The sequence below is a fragment of the Microcaecilia unicolor genome, chromosome 4 (assembly GCF_901765095.1).
Source record: "Microcaecilia unicolor chromosome 4, aMicUni1.1, whole genome shotgun sequence".
Classification (NCBI taxonomy): Eukaryota; Metazoa; Chordata; class Amphibia; order Gymnophiona; family Siphonopidae; genus Microcaecilia; species Microcaecilia unicolor.
Window position 1 is genome coordinate 79,011,526 of NC_044034.1, and position 22,269 is coordinate 79,033,794.

General features: G+C 42.4%; 1 protein-coding gene across 1 annotated transcript in view; it reads left to right on the plus strand.

The window, feature by feature from the left end:
* KL (klotho) overlaps window positions 1-21,145 on the plus strand; it is a 124,956-nt gene extending 103,811 nt beyond the window's left edge. Inside the window, exons 3-5 of the mRNA XM_030200372.1 lie at window positions 2,436-2,704; window positions 6,269-7,322; window positions 19,526-21,145. Of these exons, the coding sequence (XP_030056232.1) occupies window positions 2,436-2,704; window positions 6,269-7,322; window positions 19,526-19,863 (1,661 nt within the window). The 3' untranslated portion in view covers window positions 19,864-21,145. The remainder of the gene's footprint in view (window positions 1-2,435; window positions 2,705-6,268; window positions 7,323-19,525) is intronic.
* The last annotated feature ends 1,124 nt before the right edge of the window (window positions 21,146-22,269 follow it).

Sequence of the window (22,269 nt, forward strand, 5' to 3'; positions counted from 1 at the left end):
TCACAAGGAGTTGCAGTGGGAATTGAACTCAGTTCCCCAGGATCAAAGTCCACTGCACTAACCACTAGGCTACTCCTCCACTATGGGGATGTGCTCCTGCCCTTAATGACCCCCCCCCTGGACTACCAGGAGGGCCTACCTAGACATTGGGAGGTCAGGGGGAAGGGTTCATTCAGGGAGAATGAGGGGCTTGGAGCATTGCAACCTGAGGGGGTGGGGGATCTCTTTTAGGGTTGAGAGGGGGAATGGGAGAATTTTAAAACCTAGAAATAATTATGCGGGTGCTGGGCCAATATTTGGCCAGGACCCGCATAACTTTCTTTTGTGGTCCCCGGTTGAATGTTAGCCGGGACCCACATAAGCTCTGGTGGCCAGGGCAACCCAAATTAGCCTTGGATATTCAGTGCCAGTGCCAGCACATGTCCCAGCATTGAATCTTCAGGGCTAATCTAGCTGGCGACACACAGCATTTAAAATAACACTGGCCATTGCTGGATGAACATCGAGGGGATTATATCCAAACATGTATCACTACTATACAGTATTGTGTACCTCCAGTATCATTACCAAAATTAAATGTCATATTATTATGTTTTAGATATATTCATCAACATCATGGCTGTTTTACTTCTCATCTGTGCTACCAGACTTCCGGCAGTACAGCTGCACTTACCGCCTCCTTTTAAGATTCAGCTGCATAGTAATGCCCCATGTGCTAGCTGTCACAGCCAGCCACTACTCCACCTAACCATGTCATGCCCAGATCCCACCCACTTTTGTGTTAGGGAGCTAGCACATCGGATTTTACGGCAGCTTCTGCCTTTTTAATGCAATAGAAAGTAGTGTGGGTGTGTTACTGTCTACCATAGGGCTGGACTGACAGGGCAGTGCCTGAGGGCCCACACCAGTAGAGGGCCCACTGTCCCCTAGCCTCTATCTAGTTTAATCATTTTTGAAAGGTGATCAGGGGCCCAAATCCCTGTCAGTCCATCCCTGATCACCTATCAAAAATTACCGCATTTGGGGGCCCTTTTACTAAGCCTCAGCAAAACGTGGCCCGCGGCAGTGTAAATGCGTCTTTTTAAGGGGTCAGAAATGGATGTGTGGCAAAATAAAAACCAGCGCATGTCAATTTTTGGCCTGAGATCTTACCGCCACCCACTGACTTAGCTGTAAGGTCTCACGCGCTACCCGGGAGGTAGGCACGCAGCGCACGTGCACTGCCATTTACCATCAGGTAAGCACCACGCAGTAGAAAGTAGAAAATATTTTCTATCGCGTGTTTTTTTCAACATGCGCCAAATTCAGAATTACCGCCTGGGGCACGCGGTAGCTGGGCAGTAATGCTGATTTGGTGTGTGCTGGATGCGTGTAGGCCCTTACGAGCCTTTGTAAAAGTGCCCTTAGGTGATTAGCCCAGCTTAGTAAAACGGCCCCTAAATGTCTTTAAATGGCCAATGCATACCAGAAACCTAAGCAACAGGGGTCACACTTATATGAGCCCTTCAGAGAAAAAGTGGGCCTATCCATTTGTTACATTATTTCAGCTATGTGCTGGTTCATAGCCTCTATGGTCTAAAGGCTTAGAAAAAAAAATCAGGCCATATCTCATACCTACCTACATACAGATTAAAGTCAGTTCAGGCATTGCTTGTTGTTTTTACTGACATGTATTATCTCATAACTTAGGGGCCATTTTACTAAGGAGTGTAGGCGCCTACACGCATCAATTTGGACCTTCCACCTGGCTACTGTGAGCCCTGGGCGGTAATGCCATTTCTTTTTTACGTGTGTCCAAAAATATTTTGGATTTTCTACCGTGTGGCGCTAACCGGGTGGTAATCGGCAGTGTTGCTGACGATTACCACCCGGTTAACATGTGAGACCTTACCGCTAAGTCAATGGGTGGCGGTAAGGTCTCAGGCCCAAAATGGACACGTGCCAATTTTTATTTTGCCGCATGTCCACTTTCAGCCAATAAAAAGGCTTTTTTTTTTGCAGGCGCGCTGAAAAATGGACCTGTGTGCATCCAATACACGCATGTACAACAGCGCAGGTCATTTTTTGGCGCACCTTAGTAAAATGACCCCTTAGATGGCCAATATCTCCTACTGTAACAAACTGGACTTAGCCCTCTTTTGTTCTCAGATGCACATATATGCTATGAATTGCAGTGTAAAGAACAAATGAGAAGATTTTAGGAAATAGTTTTTTTTTCTAAACTGGTGGTATAATCATAATAAAAGTGCCCCTCCCCCTAAATATCAGTTTAAAAACTAATTAAGTAAAATATATTAGGAAAAATTTTAGTTTAAAACCAAAACGAGTTATGAAATATGTAAGTAGGTGTTTAAAAAAAAACTATGCAACTGTTAGACTGCTGTAAGATGCTTAGGGTTGGGATGCAATCTCCTCCTGTTCTTTTCCTTCTCCAGCTATCAGATATGATGCTGTCAATATTACTGGTTACACGGCTTGGTCCCTGATGGATGGCTTTGAGTGGCTCCGAGGATACAGTATCAGAAGGGGACTGTATTATGTGGATTTTGCAAGCCACAATAAGAGGTTGATGCCAAAGTCTTCAGCTCTTTTTTATCGCAAGCTGATTGAGCAGAATGGATTTCCTCCCTTGCCAGAAAATCAACCAATAGAAGGAACATTTCCCTGTGGTTTTGCCTGGGGCACAACTTCCTACACCATTCAGGTAAGTTTCTGGATTACAACATAATCATTTCCCCCCATGAAAATCCCTTTGAAAATCACACCATAATATACTGTAATCGACTTATTTAATGGCTTTACTTAGATGATCTTGAGTAGAGAGGTGTGATCTCAAATTGTTCCATTATGTATGCTCTTTTATAGATATTTTTGGTGCTCACTGTGGGGCTCTTTTATTAAGCCACGGTAAAAAGTGGCCTGTGGTAGTGTGGGTGCGTGTTTTTGGTGCGTGCTGGGCCTTTTTTTTTTACTGGAGCTGGGAAAAAAGGCATTTTTTGATGGGGCATTAAATGTCTGTGCACTAAAATTAAAAGTAGCGTGCGGCTATTTACTGCCTGAGCTCTTACCGCCAACCATTGGCCTAGCGGTAAGGGCTCACTCGCTACTCATGCGGTAATCAGGCAACACGCACCAATGTGGTCATGCTGCTGCTTACTGCTGGGAACGCCCTCCACAGTAGAAAATAGAAAATTATTTTCTACTGTGGGAAATAGCACACGCCAACTTCGAAACTACCACAGGGCGCCTGTGCTACCCCTGTGGTACTGCCAATTTGGCACATGCTACCTGCAAGTCAGCCCTACCCAGGGGTGTAGAAATGTGGGGCCATGGGTGCACGGGCCCCCAAAGATTTATTCCGGGCCCCCTCCACTTTCGACCCCCCCCCCCACCGACCCTCCCTCGCCGCCACAAGGTACCTTTGCATGTTCGCTCACTTTGCTGATCTGTGCTGTGAGTCCTGACGTCCAGCACGTTCTTTTAAGTAGGAACGTGCAGGATGTCAGGACTCACAGCAGAGATCAGCGAAGTGAGCGAACGTGTGGAGACTGGCACTGAAGAAGACTAAGGCTGGCGGGGGTTGGGAACCCCCAACAGCAAAGGTACCTTGCGGCGGCGGTGGGGGGAGTCAAAAGTGGCGTGGGAGGGGCGTCGGCGGAGGGAGGTCAAAAGTGGAGGGGTCGGTGGCTGGGGGAGGCAGGCTAAAATGTGCCCCCCCCACCTTGGTCTCTGAACCCCCCTTCCTCCGAGGTCTGGCTACACCCCTGGCCCTACCACTGCTTAGTGAAAGGGCCCCCGTGTATTTTGCTATTGTGTTACAAGCTATTTTCAGGGATAGACTCTCTGAGATCTTGCCTATATGACTACTTGTGCCAGGTACATAATAACATAGTAAATGACAGCAGATAAAGACCTGTACGGTCCATCCAGTCTGCTCAACAAGATAAACTCATTTTACATGGTATGTGATACTTTATATGTATACCTGACCTTGAATTGTCCTTGCCATGCTCAGGGCACAGACTGTAGAAGTCTCATGTAAGGTCTCACGTGCTACCCAGGCGGTAGGCGTGTAGCATATGCCCACTGCCATTTACCGCCGGGTAAGCGCCATGCAGTAGAAAATAGAAAATATTTTCTACTGCATGGTTTCAATGCATGCCAAATTCAGAATTACCACCTGGGGCACACGGTAGCCAGGCACTAATGTCAATTTGGCATATGCTGGATACACGTAGGCCCCTAAGCGCCTTTGTAAAAGGGCCCGTGTGTGTTGATTCTGAAATTTTTAGGTCCTTCACTACTTTAGCTTGCGACTGTCCTTTGATTTCATTGACTGAGTAGCAGCGCTTGTGCTTCTTTAAATCCATACTGAATATAAAACATTGTGTATAAAGCAGAAAGCAGACAAAAATAGGTCTCACCTCTGTCACACTTGGCCCGGAAAGGAAGTTAGTTGTAGCTACTGCCAGGTCATTTCCAGTACAGCCCTACCACGTATTAATCGAATACCGCATATTAATTTCATGATTTGGGGAAGCAGGTTGTTACCACATAAAAAGTGATCAGGTGCTTTAATGGTGAGCCTACTGACAGTGCTCCACTGTATTTGGTCAATAAATTTGAGTTTCCATTGGCCTCATCTATTTGTTTAAGTTCAAAACTTAAGATGCTTTTTGGTCTTGCATTCCTCTTGATATGGAATTAATTGCCTGCATCAGTAAGATGTGAAACTGGTTATTTAAGATTCAGAAAGATTTTGAAATCTTGATTATTTACATTAACTTTTTAGAATTATTTGTATCGTACTTATAATCATGATTGTAACTATAGAAATGTTTTGCTTATTCAGATAAATGTATCTTCTTCTTTATTGCAAACCATTCTGGAACTAACTGGTACAGACAGTATATAAATATCCTCTTTATTATTATTATTGAATATTGTTGCCTACTTATAGAATAATGTGTGCCTGAAAAATAGCTGTCACACAGTACAATATCCCTTGCTAGTTTCACATTTAGGGCTAGATTCTATGGTATATAAAATGACAAAAAATTTTGGCACTGAAAAAAGCACTATTCTATAAGCTACACTTAAAGTTAGGCACGGTTTATAGAAAAGCACTTATGCCCATGAATCGTGTCTAACTTTAGGCATGGCCATTTGTACCAACTGAAACATGGTGCAAATGTACATGCGTAAATTAGGCACACACCCTTGTTATTCTATAGCAACGTGTGTTCATTTTAAGAACACCCCCGTTCAGCCCATGCCCCCTTTTTCAGATCACACACAAATTTTAGGCATAGATCCCGCACCTAAATTTACATATGTGAATGCCAATTCAATCTAATTAGTGCCAATAATAATTGCTTGTTAAAAAGCCAATTATTGGCGCTAATTATCTTGTTATTCAGTTAAATTGTGTGCGCAACTTGGGGGGCATGCCCAAATTTGCACACACAATGTTTGGTGGCTTTTATAGAAATAGGATGTTGGGGGGACAGTAAGCAGTGGTGGAGCCAGAGTTTATCTGGATAATGGTGATATTCAGTGCTAGTAACTGGACAGCAAAAACTTTCAGATACAGGTGCTGAATATTGTTTGTATCCATAGAATGCTGCCGGCCATCTCTGTTGAGGTATATCTTTAAATTCTGCAGTCAGCATTTTAAAGGAATGCGGACTACAGAATTTAAAAACTGACTGGCCTATTTTTCCTCATATTGTTATTGCTCAGTATTGATGGCTAGTGCTATTTATCAACAGATGCACTGTTCGTCAATAGGAGGGTGCTATCCATCAATAGCGCATGCTGTTGAGCATGGTGTGCGCTACTGAGCTATAGTAAATGTTATTGAGCAATAACGTGCATTATTAATGAAATCTCTCTTAAATGAAAATGTTTAAAAACCCACAAAAACAAAATTAAAAAACTCCCCAAATGACAGGAGAAACTTAAAAAAAAAATTCCCACATACACACTGGGTGAGCAGTTTTCAATTAGTAATTTTGCTCAGGTAAATAAACATTTACACTGGTACACGGCTTATGAAACTTGCCCTTTGAAATGATAGAATATGTTATTCTCATAGGCAGAGCTCTTGTTAATTACTACTGTAGGTTTCTTGAAACCATGAGTGTTATCTGTTACCTTTTACTGTCTGTTTTGTGAAAACAAAATTTTTGCTATGTTGTTTTCATAATTCAGATGGAATGATCATATCTGATTTAAACATATTTTTTGCTCTTTGTTCTATTTACAGTTAGATACAACTCCTTCCCAGTTCAATGACCCTAATGTTTATTTATGGGATCCGAAGAAAACAAAGAGTCTTACTAAAGTTGAGGGTGCGGTAACCCCAAAACGCAAGTCTCACTGTGTCGATTTTGCTGCTATTAGACTCCAGATTTCTTTGCTACAAGAAATGCATGTAACTCATTTCCATTTTTCGCTCCGATGGGCTTTGATTCTTCCTTTGGGAAACCTAACTAAGGTCAATCATACAGTCTTGCACTACTACCGATGCTTTCTTAGTGAGATGGTGAGAGTTAATATAACCCCTGTTGTTGCCTTATGGCAATATGTAATTGAACAGCAGGGACTACCTATTCCACTAGCCGAACATGGTGCATGGGAGAACCCTCAAATTGTCCAGGCCTTTGTTGACTACTCTAGGCTCTGTTTTAAAGAACTTGGCAATTATGTTGGTTTTTGGATCACAGTAAATGAACCCTATGTGAGAAATCTGTCCTACACTTCAGGACATCATCTTTTGAAGGCCCATGCTTTAGCTTGGCGGGTCTACGACAAAGAGTTCAGACAATCACAGAAAGGTAAGATATCTATAGCTCTGCAGGCTGATTGGGTAGAACCAGCTTGCCCCTTTTCTACAAATGACAAAGACGCAACCAACAGAATTTTAGAATTTGATATCGGATGGCTTGCTGGTCCTATTTTTGGCCGTGTTGATTATCCTTCTTTCACGGATGATGAGAAAAAGTTGATTCAGGGAACATTTGACTTTTTTGCTTTAAGCCATTATACGACCAAGCTTGTTTACTGGGAAAGAGAAGATGCATCCAAGAATAATCATTATCTTAAAGTTCGGCCAATGACTGACAATACATGGCTACATTCACCTAACAGAACTGCTGTGGTTCCATGGGGATTACGCAGAGTGCTCAACTGGGTTAAATCTAAATATGGCAACATCCCGATTTATATTCTGGCCAATGGAATTGATGATAACCAGGAAGAGTTTCAAGACAAGCTGAGGATGCACTATATACAGAATTACATCAATGAAGCTTTAAAAGGTAAAGCAAACCACAGAGAATCTTGATTTTACTGTAATACACTGAAACAAAAGGGGTTTTTGATGTACTAAATAAGTCAAATAAAAAAATCTGACTTCTTTAAAAGCTCTAAGGAATTTGATAACAGGTTCACCTAAGTTAGAAGGCCAAGTAGGAATCTATTTTGTGGCTATGAGGGTAATTTTATAAAGAGGCACTTATTTAAGCCACTAAGAATGAAACTATTTGGAGCCTACTCAATAAAGAAAAGTAGGCACCAACTTTTCTTTATAGAATACCAGGGTGTCCTTTTACTAAGGTGTGCTGAAAAATGGGCTGCGGTAGTGTAGGTACACGTTTTGGGTGCGTGCAGAAGAATTTTTCAGCGCACCTGTAAAAAATGACTTTTTAAAAATTTTCCCAAAAATGGATGTGCAACAAAATTAAAATTGGCGCGCATCCATTTTGACTCTGAAACCTTACTGCCAGCCATTGACCTAGCAGTAAAGACTCACACGGTAACCGGGCGGTAATTACCTACATGTGTTAAATGCCACTTGGAGCGCATCCAATACGCGAGTCTGAAAATATTTCAGAAGCGCGCCAAAAATGAAATTACCTCAAGAGCCATGTGGTAGCTGGGTGGTAACTCCATTTTGATGTGTGTTGGGCGCGCATGGACGCTTACGCGGCTTAGTAAAAGGGCCCTTAGGTTAATAGGTCAAACACGTGCCTATGTTTTAGACATGATGACTTATGTAGATTATAAAGGTACCCACCTGCACACTATCCCCTTGATTCTGCAAAGGTTGCTAAAACTTGCGCTCACAAATTTAGGCACAGTGCCGATTTGCACATGCAATGTAGTAAGATAACGAGCCAATTAGTGCCAATAATTGGCTTTTAACAAGCAATTATTAGCACTAATTTGATTTAATTGGGTGTTATTTTTTTATTTGAATTTTGAATTTTTATGCGTGCAAAGTTAGGCACATGATCTGCACTTAAAATTTACATGTGACCTGAGAAAGGGGGCACAGAGAGGGGACATAGGTGTTTCAGGGAGGAACAGGGGCATGGTTGCAAGTTATGTGTGTAATTAAAGAATAAGGGTGACCCACACGTAAATTTAGTGCAAATGATGGCACTTAAAAGTTTACATTCAACCATAATGCTTAAGTGTTATTCTATAAACAGTGCTGAACTTTAGACTCAACTTATAGAATAATGCTTAAGCGGGGTTTTTTCGGCGCTGATTTTGTGGGTGCTATTTACTGAAGCTACCCCTTTGTGTTATCACATCTAGTTGCGTACTTTCAGAATAACATTTAAGTTGGCAAAATGGCTATTTATGCATATATGTATTCACATATGTGCGCAAATGACCAGAGTACTGGCTTTTATGTGTGCTCTTGCCACCTAAATCTACAAGATTCCTTATAGAATTACCCCCTATTATTCTATACAAAAATTGATCCACAAAACAGCTGAAATTGTAGTTAAAATGAAGCTGTGGATGTTTATGCCTGTGCAGAAGTAGAAGTAGCATTTACTGGGAGGTTTCAATGTGGGAAAAATAAAAGGGAACCCATTCAAAGTTTGCTCATGGACCCCCTTAGGTTGCATTATATTACACATTAATCTTGTATTCTGCAAAAGCCTTCACAGTTCAGCATGGATCACAAAAGACTAAAGATCAAGACAATTTGGGAATTTACAGTTTGAGTACAAGTTTTAAAAAAATTCAACATGTTTTCATTTGTTTTGTAAAAGCTAAGAAGTTCTTAGATGACCTGATTATCGTAAGAAGAAAATTCCAAAGCAGCCTTATACGATAGGCGTGAAGCCAGCTGGTTCCTAAGTTTAATCATAGCCATAGAAGGAAATCTCAAAACTATATGGACCCTATCTAAGTGTCTGTTCAACAAAGAGAAAAACTCAGCCAAATATAATGGAAGATCCCCATACAATGTCCTAAAAACCATAGTACATAATTTAAAATGAGTCCTAGAGGCTACTGGTAACCAATGAAGTTTAAAGTGACAATGGAGCTGATTAAAAACCCATCTGTTCAAGCAAGCCTACCCAAATGAGTAATCCTATGAACCCATCTACCCAACACATATCCAGGAGACAATGACCCAGACTACTTCTCCCACCAAATTTCCCTATGCTTATCCTATGTCCCCCCCCCTGCCTCTCTACCCCCTCCAATGATCACTTACCCCTTCCTCATACCTCTCCTACTCCCTTTACCCTTGCCCATCTCTACCTACCTATCTCTTTTATTATTCCGCTATAATTAACTCATTTTCTCTATCAGTACTCTGTAATCCATATTATTATGTAAGCCGCATTGAACTTGCTTTGAGAGGTAAAGCGCGGGGTACAAAAGTAAAAATAAATAAATAAATAAATAAATGTAAAGTTCATATATTATCTACACTCAAACACATGTATTTTGTCAATTACACATACAAATCTTGGGGCCCTTTAACTAAGCTTTGGTAAGCACTAACACATGCTTACCGTAGGTTATAAAGCAGTACCGTGGGTGTGCGCTCATGTATCTTGCGGTGGTTTTGGGATCAGTGTGCGCTACCCACACACTAAAAAATAGAATTTATTTTTTAGCGCTGGGGTGTTTCTGGGGACGGAGAGTAGGCATGTTCTGCGGTAATTTAGCTATATCGCTGCATGCTAACCGATTAGCATATGGTTAGCATGTGGACCTTTACCACCTAGAAAACAGTAAGTGCTCATGCACTAATGGGGAAATTAGTGTGTGGCCATTAATATGAATAATGGGAAATGGGGCCATTTTATCACCATGCTAAAAGTGGCCTCAGCACACAGGAAAGATCTGTTCTGGGGATAGCGATGGCCACATTTTAGCACAACTTAGTAAAAGGGCCCCCATACGTCTGCCTGCACTCCACCCAAATTCCACCCCTGGACATGCCTGTAACAAAGTTGCATAAGAGAATGTGAATTCATTTCACCATACATACTGCATGGAGGACCGTGGAGTCGGTACACCAAACCTTTGACTCTGACTGACTCCTTTCATTTTCTAATGTCTGACTCCAGCTCCAATGCCAATTCCTACTGATAGCACTAAAAACCAACTTGTTCAAAAAGGCATACCCATCCGACCCAACCTAAGTGCCTAAACCTCGCAACACAATGAAACCAAAGCGCTTAATAGACTCTACACAACTCTTCCCCTCTACGATTCCCCAATGTGCCTATAACACATGAACCTTATTCGTCTACTACAACTCTCTGTATTTGTTTCACTACCGGAAATGGCGATTGCCTCTATGGTATTATGTAAGCTACATTAAGCCTGCAAATAGGTGGGAAAATGTGGGATACAAATGTAACAAATAAATAAATAAACTCCCGTTTACTAAGCATTTCTACACGGCTTAGTAAACAGGCGGGCAAATTTTTTGTTCTGGATCTAAAGTACTGGTAAATATAAATTATATTTATATAATTATATTTAAATATAAATTATATTTACTAGTACTTTAGATCCAAGACAAAGATATATCTATATCTATAAGTAGAAAATGATAAATGTATCATACATTATAACATAAATTTATCTTTTGAAGCTGGAGTCAGAGTTGGTACAATTTTACCGACTCCAACTGCAGCCAAATGACTATTGACTCCAGAGCCCTGGCTAATAAAAAAATAACTCTACTAGAATGCTGAGATAGTAAACATTGAGGCCCTTTTAGTAAAAGGTGTTAAGTCCTCACATGCACTTAGGGCCACTTTTATGAAGCTGCGGCAAAAGGGGGTCTGCGCTGGCATCGGCACATGTGTCTGAATGGGCTGTGTTGGCACTGCCACGCGGCTTTGTAAACAGGGGGAATTGAAAGGGAGAGAGCGAGAGAAAATATAAAAATATACATAGATACACATGCATCGTAGTCATGCACACACATATACAAACAACACATGTAAAGGGCAATTCTGTAATGTAGGCACATGCATTTACGCATTCATTATCCCCCAGATTCTATATAAGGCACGGCTACTAATTTTCATTGAATTGTGCGTGCGGCCAATTTTCGTGCACTACTCAGTCAGTGATGATAATTGTCCAACAACAAACAATTATCACTAATTGGCAATAATTGGAATTTACACACACCTCTTTTTAGGTGTATTCTAAAAAGAGACACGCGTAAATTCTAATGCACATAGCTGAAAAGGGGGCTTGGCCATGGGAAGACTGTGGGCGTGTTGGAGGCGCTACTCAAATTTATACACATTGTTATAGAATTCGGGGGAATGTGCCTACATTTAGGCGCAGGTATTTACACCAGGTTTTCAATGGCATAAATAGCCATGTCTATATTTAGGCGTGTTCCCTGGTCCTATGCCCTATTCTATACACTGTGCCTAACTTTGGGTGCGTTATATAGAATAGCACTAGGCGTGTTAATTGGATGCATGTAGATTTTAGATGCCATTTACAGAATCTGGCCCTATGTGCATAAATGTCTGGACCAGGGGTTCTCAACCCAATTCCCAGGACACACAAAGTCAGTCAGGTTTTTCAGGATAGCTACAATGAATAGGCATGAGATAGATTTGCACACATTGGAGGCAGAGCATCAAATTTTATCTCATGCCTATTCATCGTGGATATGTTGAAATCCAAACTAGCTTGGTGTGTCCCAAGGACTGGGTTGAGAACCCCTAGTCTTGAGTATTAGTACTTATGTGTGTATGTGTGCACATACCTGTGTAAATGCTAGCAGGATGCCTGAGCAATATTCTGTAAATACCCCCTTATCTTGTATGCCATGTATTTGCAAAGGGACCTATAACAGGGGCAGAGCATAGTTCGGACATAGGGTGGGGCTCCCACTTACATGCGTAACTTACAAAATACTGTACATTATGCACATCCCCTACTGTATTTAGGTGCCCCCACCTATGCCAACCACCGGGTGACTCTAGTATTCTCTAAATAGAATAAGATCCTACCATAATGCTCTTGGGGCACCTATAAAGAGGTGCCCAGTCAAAAAATTGCCATTAAAATGGCTGTTGAGACATCTAGTGGTAATATCACTGTATTACTGCTAAGGGTCAGGCTTCCATATATGGGCATTTTGGGGTGCTAATTCTAAAAAGTGAGTGCTAATATTTATGTGTCATTTACACACGTAAATGATTAGAATAATTTTGGAAAGGTGGTTTTGAAACAGCTCACATTCTGTTTGGATAAGACTTTTGCACTACACCCCAGACAGATGGGTTTTCTTAAAGCCCACAGTACTGAGACCCTGCTTACCTCACTAGATAAAAAAAACCCCTCTGTTGTAATAGTTTCATTCGAACTTTCTTCTGCTTTTGACATGGTTGATCACGATCTACTCCTATAGTGCCTCTCTTCAATGGGTATTTCCAATACAATTCTATCCTGGTTTACTTCATACTTAAGTCAATGTTCTTTTCAATTTTTTTTCAGATAATCTCTGCTCTGCTAAATATCCTTATGCTTTAGGTGCTCATCAGGATTCAGTCCTGGCTCTGACTTTATTCAGTCTTGACATTTCTCCTTTGATTTCACTCATTCAGCCTTGTGGATGCAGCCCTTACTGCTATGCTGACGATGTCCAAATTCTTTACTCCTATACCTCGGATTTGGTGATCCCTTCCTCCTCAACTCCTGGCTTGAGCTTATGGCTACCTGACTGTCTAATCATAGACTATACACTTTCCTAATCCTAATTGTGCCATTCCCCCCCTCCCCTTCAAGGTCACACTATGACTTACAATGACAAACTACTCATTTTGGGAGTCATTTTTGACCCCAAACTTGCATTTAAATTATACATTAATAAAGTCATTCAGTGTTCTTTCTTTGCCGTGCAACAAATTAATTTAATTAAGTCCTACTTACCTGCTTCATGTGTCCATGCCCTTCTTCTCTCTCTTGTCATCACCACACTTGGACTACACTGCTTTCTGGATTACCGCTATCTTCATTAAAGCGCTTACAACTCCACTACTCAAAAAAGATCACTGCCTAACCGTTTCCTTTTGCATTAATTACAAATTACTCATATTAGGTCACAAGGGCTTCTACCATCTGCTCTTGAATACATCTCTAATTTGCTCAGTCCCTATCAGGCTTATTTTCGAAAGAGAAGGGCGCCCATCTTCTGACACAAATCGGGAGATGGGCGTCCTTCTCTCAGGGTTGCCCAAATCGGAATAATGGAAAGCCGATTTTGAATGCCCTCAACTGCTTTCTGTCGCGGGGATGACCAAAGTTCACGGGGGCGGGGTGGCATCAAAGCGAAGGTGGGACTGGGGCGTGATTAAGAGATGGGCGTCCTTGGCTGATAATGGAAAAAAGAAGGGTGTCCCTGACGAGCACTTGGCCGACTTTACTTGGTCCATTTTTTCTTGCGACCAAGCTTCAATAAGGTGCCCGAACTGACCAGATGACCACCAGAGGGAATCGGGGATCACCTCCCCTTATTCCCTCAGTGGTCACCAACCCCCACCTACCCTAAAAAGCAAAAACTTAAATTTTTTTTTGCCAGCCTCAAATGTCATACCCAGCTCCCTGACAGCAGTATGCAGGTCCCTGGAGCAGTTTTAGTGGGTGCAGTGCACTTCAGGCAGGCGGACTCAGGCCCATCCCCCCCTACCTGTTACACTTGTGGTGGTAAATGTGAGGCCTCCAAAACCCACCAGAAACCCACTGTACCCATATGTAGGTGCCCCCTTCACCCCTTAGGGCTATGGTAGTGGTGTACTGTTGTGGGGAGTGGGTTTTGGGGAGCTCAGCACTCAAGGTAAGGGAGCTATGCACCTGGAAGCAATTTCTGAAGTCCACTGCAGTGCCCCCTAGGGTGCCCGGTTGGTGTCCTGGCATGTCAGGGGGACCAGTGCACTACAAATGCTGGCTCCTCCCATAACCAAAGGGCTTGGATTTGGTCGTTTTTGAGATGGGCATCCTTGGTTTCCATTATGGCCAAAAACCGGGGACGACCATCTCTAAGGTCGACTATCTCAACATTTAGGTTGACCATCTCTAAGATCGACCTAAATGTTGAGATTTGGGCATCCCCGACCATATTATCGCAATGAAAGATGGACGCCCATCTTGTTTTGATAATATGGGTTTCCCTGCCCTTTCGCGGGGCTGTCCTGGAGGACACCCTCATGAAAACTTGGACACCCCGTTCGATTATGCCCCTCCACGTCTCCCCTGATATCTGCGTTCCTCTCCCTCCACTAGAAGGCTCGACATCACCCATGCCATGGCATTTGCATATGCTGGACTAAACTCTGGAACACATTACTGCTACACTTCAAATCTGAATCTTCATACCTCATTTTTAAAATGCTTCTTAAATTCTGTCTTTTTAATCAAGTCGTTCATAACACAGGGGATGTCCTTTTCTTTCTTTCTTTCTTTCTTTCTTTCTTTCTTTCTTTCTTTCTTTCTTTCTTTCTTTCTTTCTTTCTTTCTTTCTTTCTTTCTTTCTTTCTTTCTTTCTTTCTTTCTTTCTTTCTATAGCTCATCTTGAGCTTTTATTGCAAGCTGCTTTGCTGCCATTTTGGTGAATGGCAATATAGCAAATAAAGGAAAGTAAATAAATAAGTAAATAAATAAATAAATACATACAGTGCATAATTTCCATCTGTCAAATATGCACTGTGTAAGATATTAGTGCATTTACAGAATACATCTTAGGCAGAATTTTAGCATTTATGCTGATAAACTATATATTTTATGTATTTACTTATTTATTTATTTAGTTTCCTTTATTTGCTATATTGCCAATCACCAAAATATACATAGGTAGAGTCTGGGCGGGGCAGGTACTTACGGATGGGACAGGTACTTACTCATATCTCCAACATTTAGGCACAGACACTTACACCAGCTCTATTGCTGGCATATGTGCTCATGCCTAAATTATAGGTACATTGCTCAACTGTTATACTTGTATTCCATACAGGAAAATAGATGGCTACTTTCCCTTATAGAAAGGCGCTCTTTAGTTGCCAAAAACTGGTGCACTGTTGCTCATTTATGGAAGCCTAACCTTTAGTGGTAATACCACTAGAGGTATTAATGGCTGTTTTGAGGGACACAATCATTGACAAGGGCAGTGCTTTTTTTTTCCGGTACACGCTGGTACAGCATACCGGCATCTTTTTTTCCTAGGACCAGCTCACCTGCCAGCTCCTTAGCTCCCTGACAGCCCTGCTTTCTGTTTCTGCCGCCCCGCAATGCGTTTAAAACTTTTATTTTTTTTTTTTACCTGACGTCGCAATGCCGATGGTGGCATTAGTGATAGCAGCAGGCTCGCCTCCTCCAGCTTTCCCTTCCTGAGTCTCAGTGTCCCACCCTCGCGGAAACAGGAAACTATGTCAGAGGAAGGCGGGACACTGAGAGGGAAGGGAAGACTGGGGGAGGTGAGCCTTCTGCTATCACTAACACTGCAACCAGCGCTGAGACTTCAGGTAAAAAAAAAATAAAAGATTTAAATGCGTCACGGGGCGGCAGGATCAGAATGCAGGGCTGTTGGGGAGCTAAGTGCGAGCAGGTGGGGCTGAGGTTGGTACTGGAACTCGAAGGGGGTCTGAAAAGGGGGGGCAGGTGAGGGCTGGGGCGAGTTACTGGACATGGAGTGGAGGATAGGGGGCAAAGGAGAATCACTGGACATGGATGGGAGGGGAGGGGAGGGCAGAGAGGAGAATTGCTGGACATAGATGGATGGAGGGAAGAGCAGGAGAAATGCTGGACATGGACGGAGGAGAGGGAAGACAGGAAGGTGATGCACATGGATGAAAGGGAGGGGAGAGAGGAGAAATGCTGGACATGGATGGTGTGGAGGACAGGGAAGAGAGAGGAGAAGTATTGGAGGAAAGGAAAGACAGAGGAAGGAGATGCACATGGTTGGAGGGGAAGGGAGAGAGGAGAAATACTGGACATGGATGGAGGGGAGGGAAGAAAGAGGAAGTAGATGCACATGGATGGAGTGGAGGGGGAGAGGAGAAATGCTGGACATGGATGGAGGGGAGGGAAGACAGAGGAGGAGATGCACATGGATTTAGGGGAGAGATGAGAAATTCTGGACATGGATTGAAGGGAGGGGAGAGTTGAAATGCTGGATATGGATGGAGGGAAGGGAAGAGAGGAAGTGAGATGAACATGGATGGAGGGAAGGAGAGAGGAGAAATGCTGGACATGGATGGAGAGGGAGAAGAAAAATACTGGATGTGGATGGAAAGAGGAAGGAGATGCATACTGACGAGATGAGGAAAAGGGAAAAGAGGAGAAAAACTGCACATGGATGGATAAAATAGGCAAAAGCTGGATTCACTCTATACCTCCTCCAGTCAAGTCTGCGGAGCCCCCAGCTTTTACCTATGGATGTAGGGCAAGAAAAGAAGAAGAAAGGAGGAAAGTAAAAAAATAAATGGAAAGGAAACCCTGGAAACGGAATTAAGGGAACAGATAGAGAGCAGCAGAATCAGAGACTGGGACCAACATGATCAGAAAAATGTGGAGGAGCATAATCGAAAGGAGCGCCCACGTTTTCCTGAGGACGACCTTGCAGGATGTCCCGGCGAAGGGGCGGGGAAACCTGTATTATCGAAACAAGATGGGCGTCCATCTTTCATTTCGATAATACGAGCGGGGATGCCCAAATCGCAAAATTTAGGTCGATCTTAGAGATGGTCGGCCCCGATTTTCGGCCATAATGGAAACCGAGGACGCCCATCTCAGAAACGACCAAATCCAAGCCCTTTGGTTATGGAAGGAGCCAGCATTCATAGTGCACTGGTCCCCCTGACATGCCAGGACACCAACCGGGCACCCTAGGGGGCACTGCAGTGGACTTTAGAAATTGCTCCCAGGTGCATAGCTTCCTTACCTTGTGTGGTGAGCCCCCCAAAACCCGCTCCCCACAACTGTACACCTCTACCATAGCCCTAAAGGGTGAACGGGGGCACCTACATGTGGATACAGTGGGTTTCTGGTGGGTTTTAAAGGGCTCACATTTATCACCACAAGTGTAACAGATAGGGGGGGATGGGTCTGGGTCCGCCTGCCTGAAGTGCACTGCACCTACTAAAACTGCTCCAGGGGCCTGCATACTGCTGTGATGGAGCTGGGTATGACACTTGAGGCTGGCAAAAAATATTTAAAAAGTTTTATTTTTTTAGGGTGCGAGGGGGTTGGTGACCACTGGGGGAGTAAGGGGAGGTCATCCCCGATTCCCTCCGGTGGTCATCTGGTCAGTTCAGGCACCTTTTTGAGGCTTGGTCATAAAAAAAATGGACCAAGTAAAGTCGCCCAAGTGCTCGTTAGGGACGCCCTTCTTTTTTCCATTATCGGCAGAGGACGCCCATGTGTTAGGCACGCCTCAGTCCCGCCTTTGCTACACTTCCGATACGCCCCCATGAACTTTGGCCGTCCCCGCGATGGAAAGCAGTTGAGGACACCCAAAATCGGCTTTCAGTTATGCTGATTTGGGCGACCCTGGGAGAAGGATGCCCATCTCCCGATTTGTGTCGAAAGATGGGCGCCCTTCTCTTTCGAAAATAAGCCTAAAAGTCATCAGACAACAAAGGTAGAAAAAAATAATTTTATTTTCATTTTAGTGTTTGGAAGATGTCCAATTTGAGAGTTTATATCTGCTGCCTTATTTTGCACTGGGTATACTGGAGCTGTAACAGCTTATAGAAATTATTTATAATGAAAAAAAAAATCATGTAATTTTTCTCTCCTATATTGTATATTTCTCCTATATTGGTATAGTATTTTCAATGATACTGGCATAAGGGGTGTGGCTACTGTGGGTGTGGCTACCATAGAAGCGGAGCCATAGATGGTGACCCTGCCCATAATGAGTACAGGTACCTTTTTTCTAGAAAAAAAACACTGGGCAAGGGTGTCAGCGGGGATTACTCTTACCCCACTAGGTATACAGATTCTATTTTTGGCCATGATGATTATATGGCCTTGCCTTTATAAAATAGCTGTGTCTTTATAAAATAGCATTTTGCCTATGTATGGAAGTTTGACCTCTAGTGGTTATACTGCAATATTACCACTAGAAGTTTCAGCGTCATTTTGCGAAACCTGATCATTGAGGTGGGAGTGAGTAGGCAAGGATCTTGTCCCACTAGACCCCAGGGAGCCTCGATAAACCCAGGGATTGGATCAAGGGGGTGGGGAGGGAATGTCTGCTGGAGGCCCATATAGTGGCCCCTCTGACCCTAGAGGATGTTTGGGTCTTGGGGTAAAGGTACCACATGGTGGGTGGCTGTTTACATGTTAGGGGGGTTACCATGGGGGCTGTCATCAGGGGCAGTGCCACGAGGGGCCTGCCAGTGAAGTGGTTGTAACCACGGGAGGGAGGCTTGTAGCCATGGGATCTAGGCTATTTACAGAGGGAGCAGTGATTTTAGGAACATGCTCCCACATCTATGTGTGTAGACGGTGGGGAGGAGAGACTTTCTACATATGTTATCCTTGCATGCAGATTTCTAAAATCGCTGCTGCCTCTGTATGCAGAGGGACTTTAATGTGTGGTCTTACATCTGTTTTTTATTATGGAAAAGCATGGTGGTCAATATTGAAAACCACTAACACAGGCAACACTAGTGCCAGATACATAAGTGGTTTATGTTGAAAATATGATCCCAAGAAATGTATTTAGTTTGGCTGGATAAATTGCTAAACAGTCTAAATTTATCTGAATTGGTGGAAGTGGGATTGGGGCATTCCAGTGTCAGCCATAAAGTTATGGGGAGAGAAGTGAAATTCAAGTACTCTCCATATAACTTAAATGTACAAATAACAGGTATAACTTCACACGGATGATGAATCTATTTAAAGTTATATGATCAGTGCTCAATGCCCTTATGGTGTCTAATTATATGTTTACAGCATTGTCCTAGGAGGGATGGTGGTGAAAGCATCATGATTATTGAGAGTTTAATTATCAAATTCTTAGGTAGAGTGGCCTATGGGCCCAAATGTCCATTAGCAATGGGTGTGAGGGGAATGGGACAATACTGAAGGTTTACCTGATATTTGTGCACTGATCCTAGGGCTTAAAGGTCCTTAAATTCTGTCAGATGCTATTTCACTATGTTGTTACTGCAGCATCTATATTGACTCATCTCTTTTCTTCCTTTGTTCTATATTTCAGCTTACGTCATTGATGATGTTAATCTCGCGGGATATTTTGCTTATTCCTTTAATGACAAGACTGATCCCAGTTATGGCCTGTACAGCTATATTGCAAATCAATATGAGCCCAAGCCTTCCATGCAACATTACCGAAAAATCATTGACAGCAATGGATTTCCAAGCCCAGAAGCTTCTGTGATCCTGTGCCCAGTAGAGCCTGTTCCCTGCACTGAAATCAATTTTTTCCAAACCAGGAAGTCTTTATTGGTTTTTGTCTCCTTTATATTTTTGGCTTTTATTGTAACTGTTTTCATGATTATTTATTATGCTAAGAAAGGGAAAAGGATGTATCTATAATATTGTTGTACTTATTAATCTAATGTTCTATGGGAGTCCTGGAATAATTATTCTGCACAATCTTGTACAATCATTAGGGCACTGGGAACTATTTGCACTGCTTAATACTGTGAACTACTTTGTTGGAAAATATATTTTGTATACATGGGCTGATGAAGTCATTTTTCCTGTTGTAATTATCAGTTTTCTAATGACTCCTATTTTGTTCTCATTGAATTGGTCATGAGGATTTTAACTAGCCCTTCCTTCTTGGTCTGAAAATGTTCAGAACACAAGCTGAATTAAGTCTGGTGCTAAGGAGAAGAGCAAATATAGAGTTTTAAGTCAATAGTTATGGTATCACTCAAAAGTACCCTGAAATACAAATCCATAGATCAGAATTCCCTATGATTGCTGCCAACATTGTGGCTCTTAGTGTGAATAGAAGTTTGGTATAAACAGAAAACCAACTGAACTGTTTAAAGATATCAGCCGTCACGTACAGGAAAATATTTTCTTCTTCATTACAAGGGAGAAGCAAAGTACTGAGAGATCCATAAGTCCCATTAACTGACATGGTTGACGTCCTATGGAGGAAGGTAGATCAAACTACTATTGAAAGTGGCATTCATTCTCAGTTAAAAATGTTTGTTTTGCAAGTTCCTCCCTCAGGTAACTGCCTGCATTTCTCCATGGATGTGATTGATCTCAGTTGTGTTTTTAGTTACTAGAACGTGCTAGTTGTGACACTTTTTAAGGAAAAAATGATTAGGTGGCACAGGGTGAGCAGGAAGTTAGGATCTCAGAATGGCAGAGTGGAGGAAAGAGATGGGAAAACTGGAGCAGATAACTCGAGTGGACATCTGGGTGATGATCCCCGCCTTGCTGTGTGAGATAAGAGGAGGAAGGATGGAGGAAGAGCTATAGTAGATCTCACTATGTGAAAGAAGGAGAGCTGGTGGGAGAAAATTAAGCAGGATAAAATAAAAAGTATTTCTTTGACATTTTTATGCATGCAGGCACATACACTGTACTGTGAAGTACTGTGTGGATAGCAAAAGCATTACTACACCTTACAAACTAGCAATCCTAAAACTAAAATAGCTCTTTTGTTTTAAATAATTTTCAAGAACACAAACCTCACTTTAGAAAGGCAATTCCATACTGTGCATGTTGCTGAAAAGTCCAGGGACAATTTTTACCCATTGAGTTTGGATCGGTTTTCAAAGGAAAAGTAAGGGGTGGGGGGGTAAGTACATAAGTAGTGCCATACTGGGAAAGACCAAAGGTCCATCTAGCCCAGCATCCTGTCACCGACAGTGGCCAATCCAGGTCAAGGGCACCTGGCACGCTCCCCAAACGTAAAAACATTCCAGACAAGTTATACCTAAAAATGCGGAATTTTTCCAAGTCCATTTAATAGCGGTCTATGGACTTGTCCTTTAGGAATCTATCTAACCCCTTTTTAAACTCCGTCCCTCTAGCCCAGTATCCTGCTTCCAGCAGTGGCCAATCCAGGTTCCAAGCACCTGGCAGAAACTCAAATAGTAGCAACATTCCATGCTACCAATCCCAGGGCAAAATTGAAATTTGCTACTTTAACGGCAACAAACCTTTTTGTTACAAAAGTAAATTATGAAAAGTAAGAGGAAAAGAAGGCCAGGTTGGTTCTCAAAAGTCATAGCTGAAGATGTAAGGAGAAAGTGGCTAGCTTTCATAAAGTACAAAATATTACATAAAGAGGAAGACATGCAAATATATCTGTGGGCCAGGTATAGGACTGCAGAAGACAAACACAAATAAGAATTGAATTGCGGTGAATGATTTTCAAAAGACTGTGTTTGTGAGGAGTTAGCTAAACAAAAGGTAGACAAAGTAATGTGGATTGATGGGATATGTGGAAGAGTACAGAAGGAACTTAGTGAAATTCTGACAGCTCTATCGTCTGACCTTTTCAGTGCATCTCTAGAAGTAGTACGGTAGTAGTCCCAGAGGATTGGAGAAGGGCAGAAATTATCCCTCTTCACAAAGGCAGGAGGTTGGGAACTACAGGCTGATTAGATTGGCCTTTATGGTAAGTAAGGCATGGTTTACAAAATATGCCTAGCACCCATCCAACTAAATTTAGTCACGGCATTTATGCAAGTAAAACTTGCTGTAAATGCCTACACCTAAGTTAGGCGCGGACTGGGTGTATTCTATAACAACATACATAGTTTTAAAAACGCCCATGACCCACCCACTCCACACCCAGTTCCATGCACCTTAGAATTTACGTGCATTACTTTACAGATTATGCTTAGATAGTTGTGCATGTAAACTCTAATTAAAGCCAATTAGTGTCAATAATTGCATGTCAAGTGGCAATTATGGGCGCTGATTGGCTTGCTAAGATAATTAAGTTGCATGCGCTAATCATAATACAAC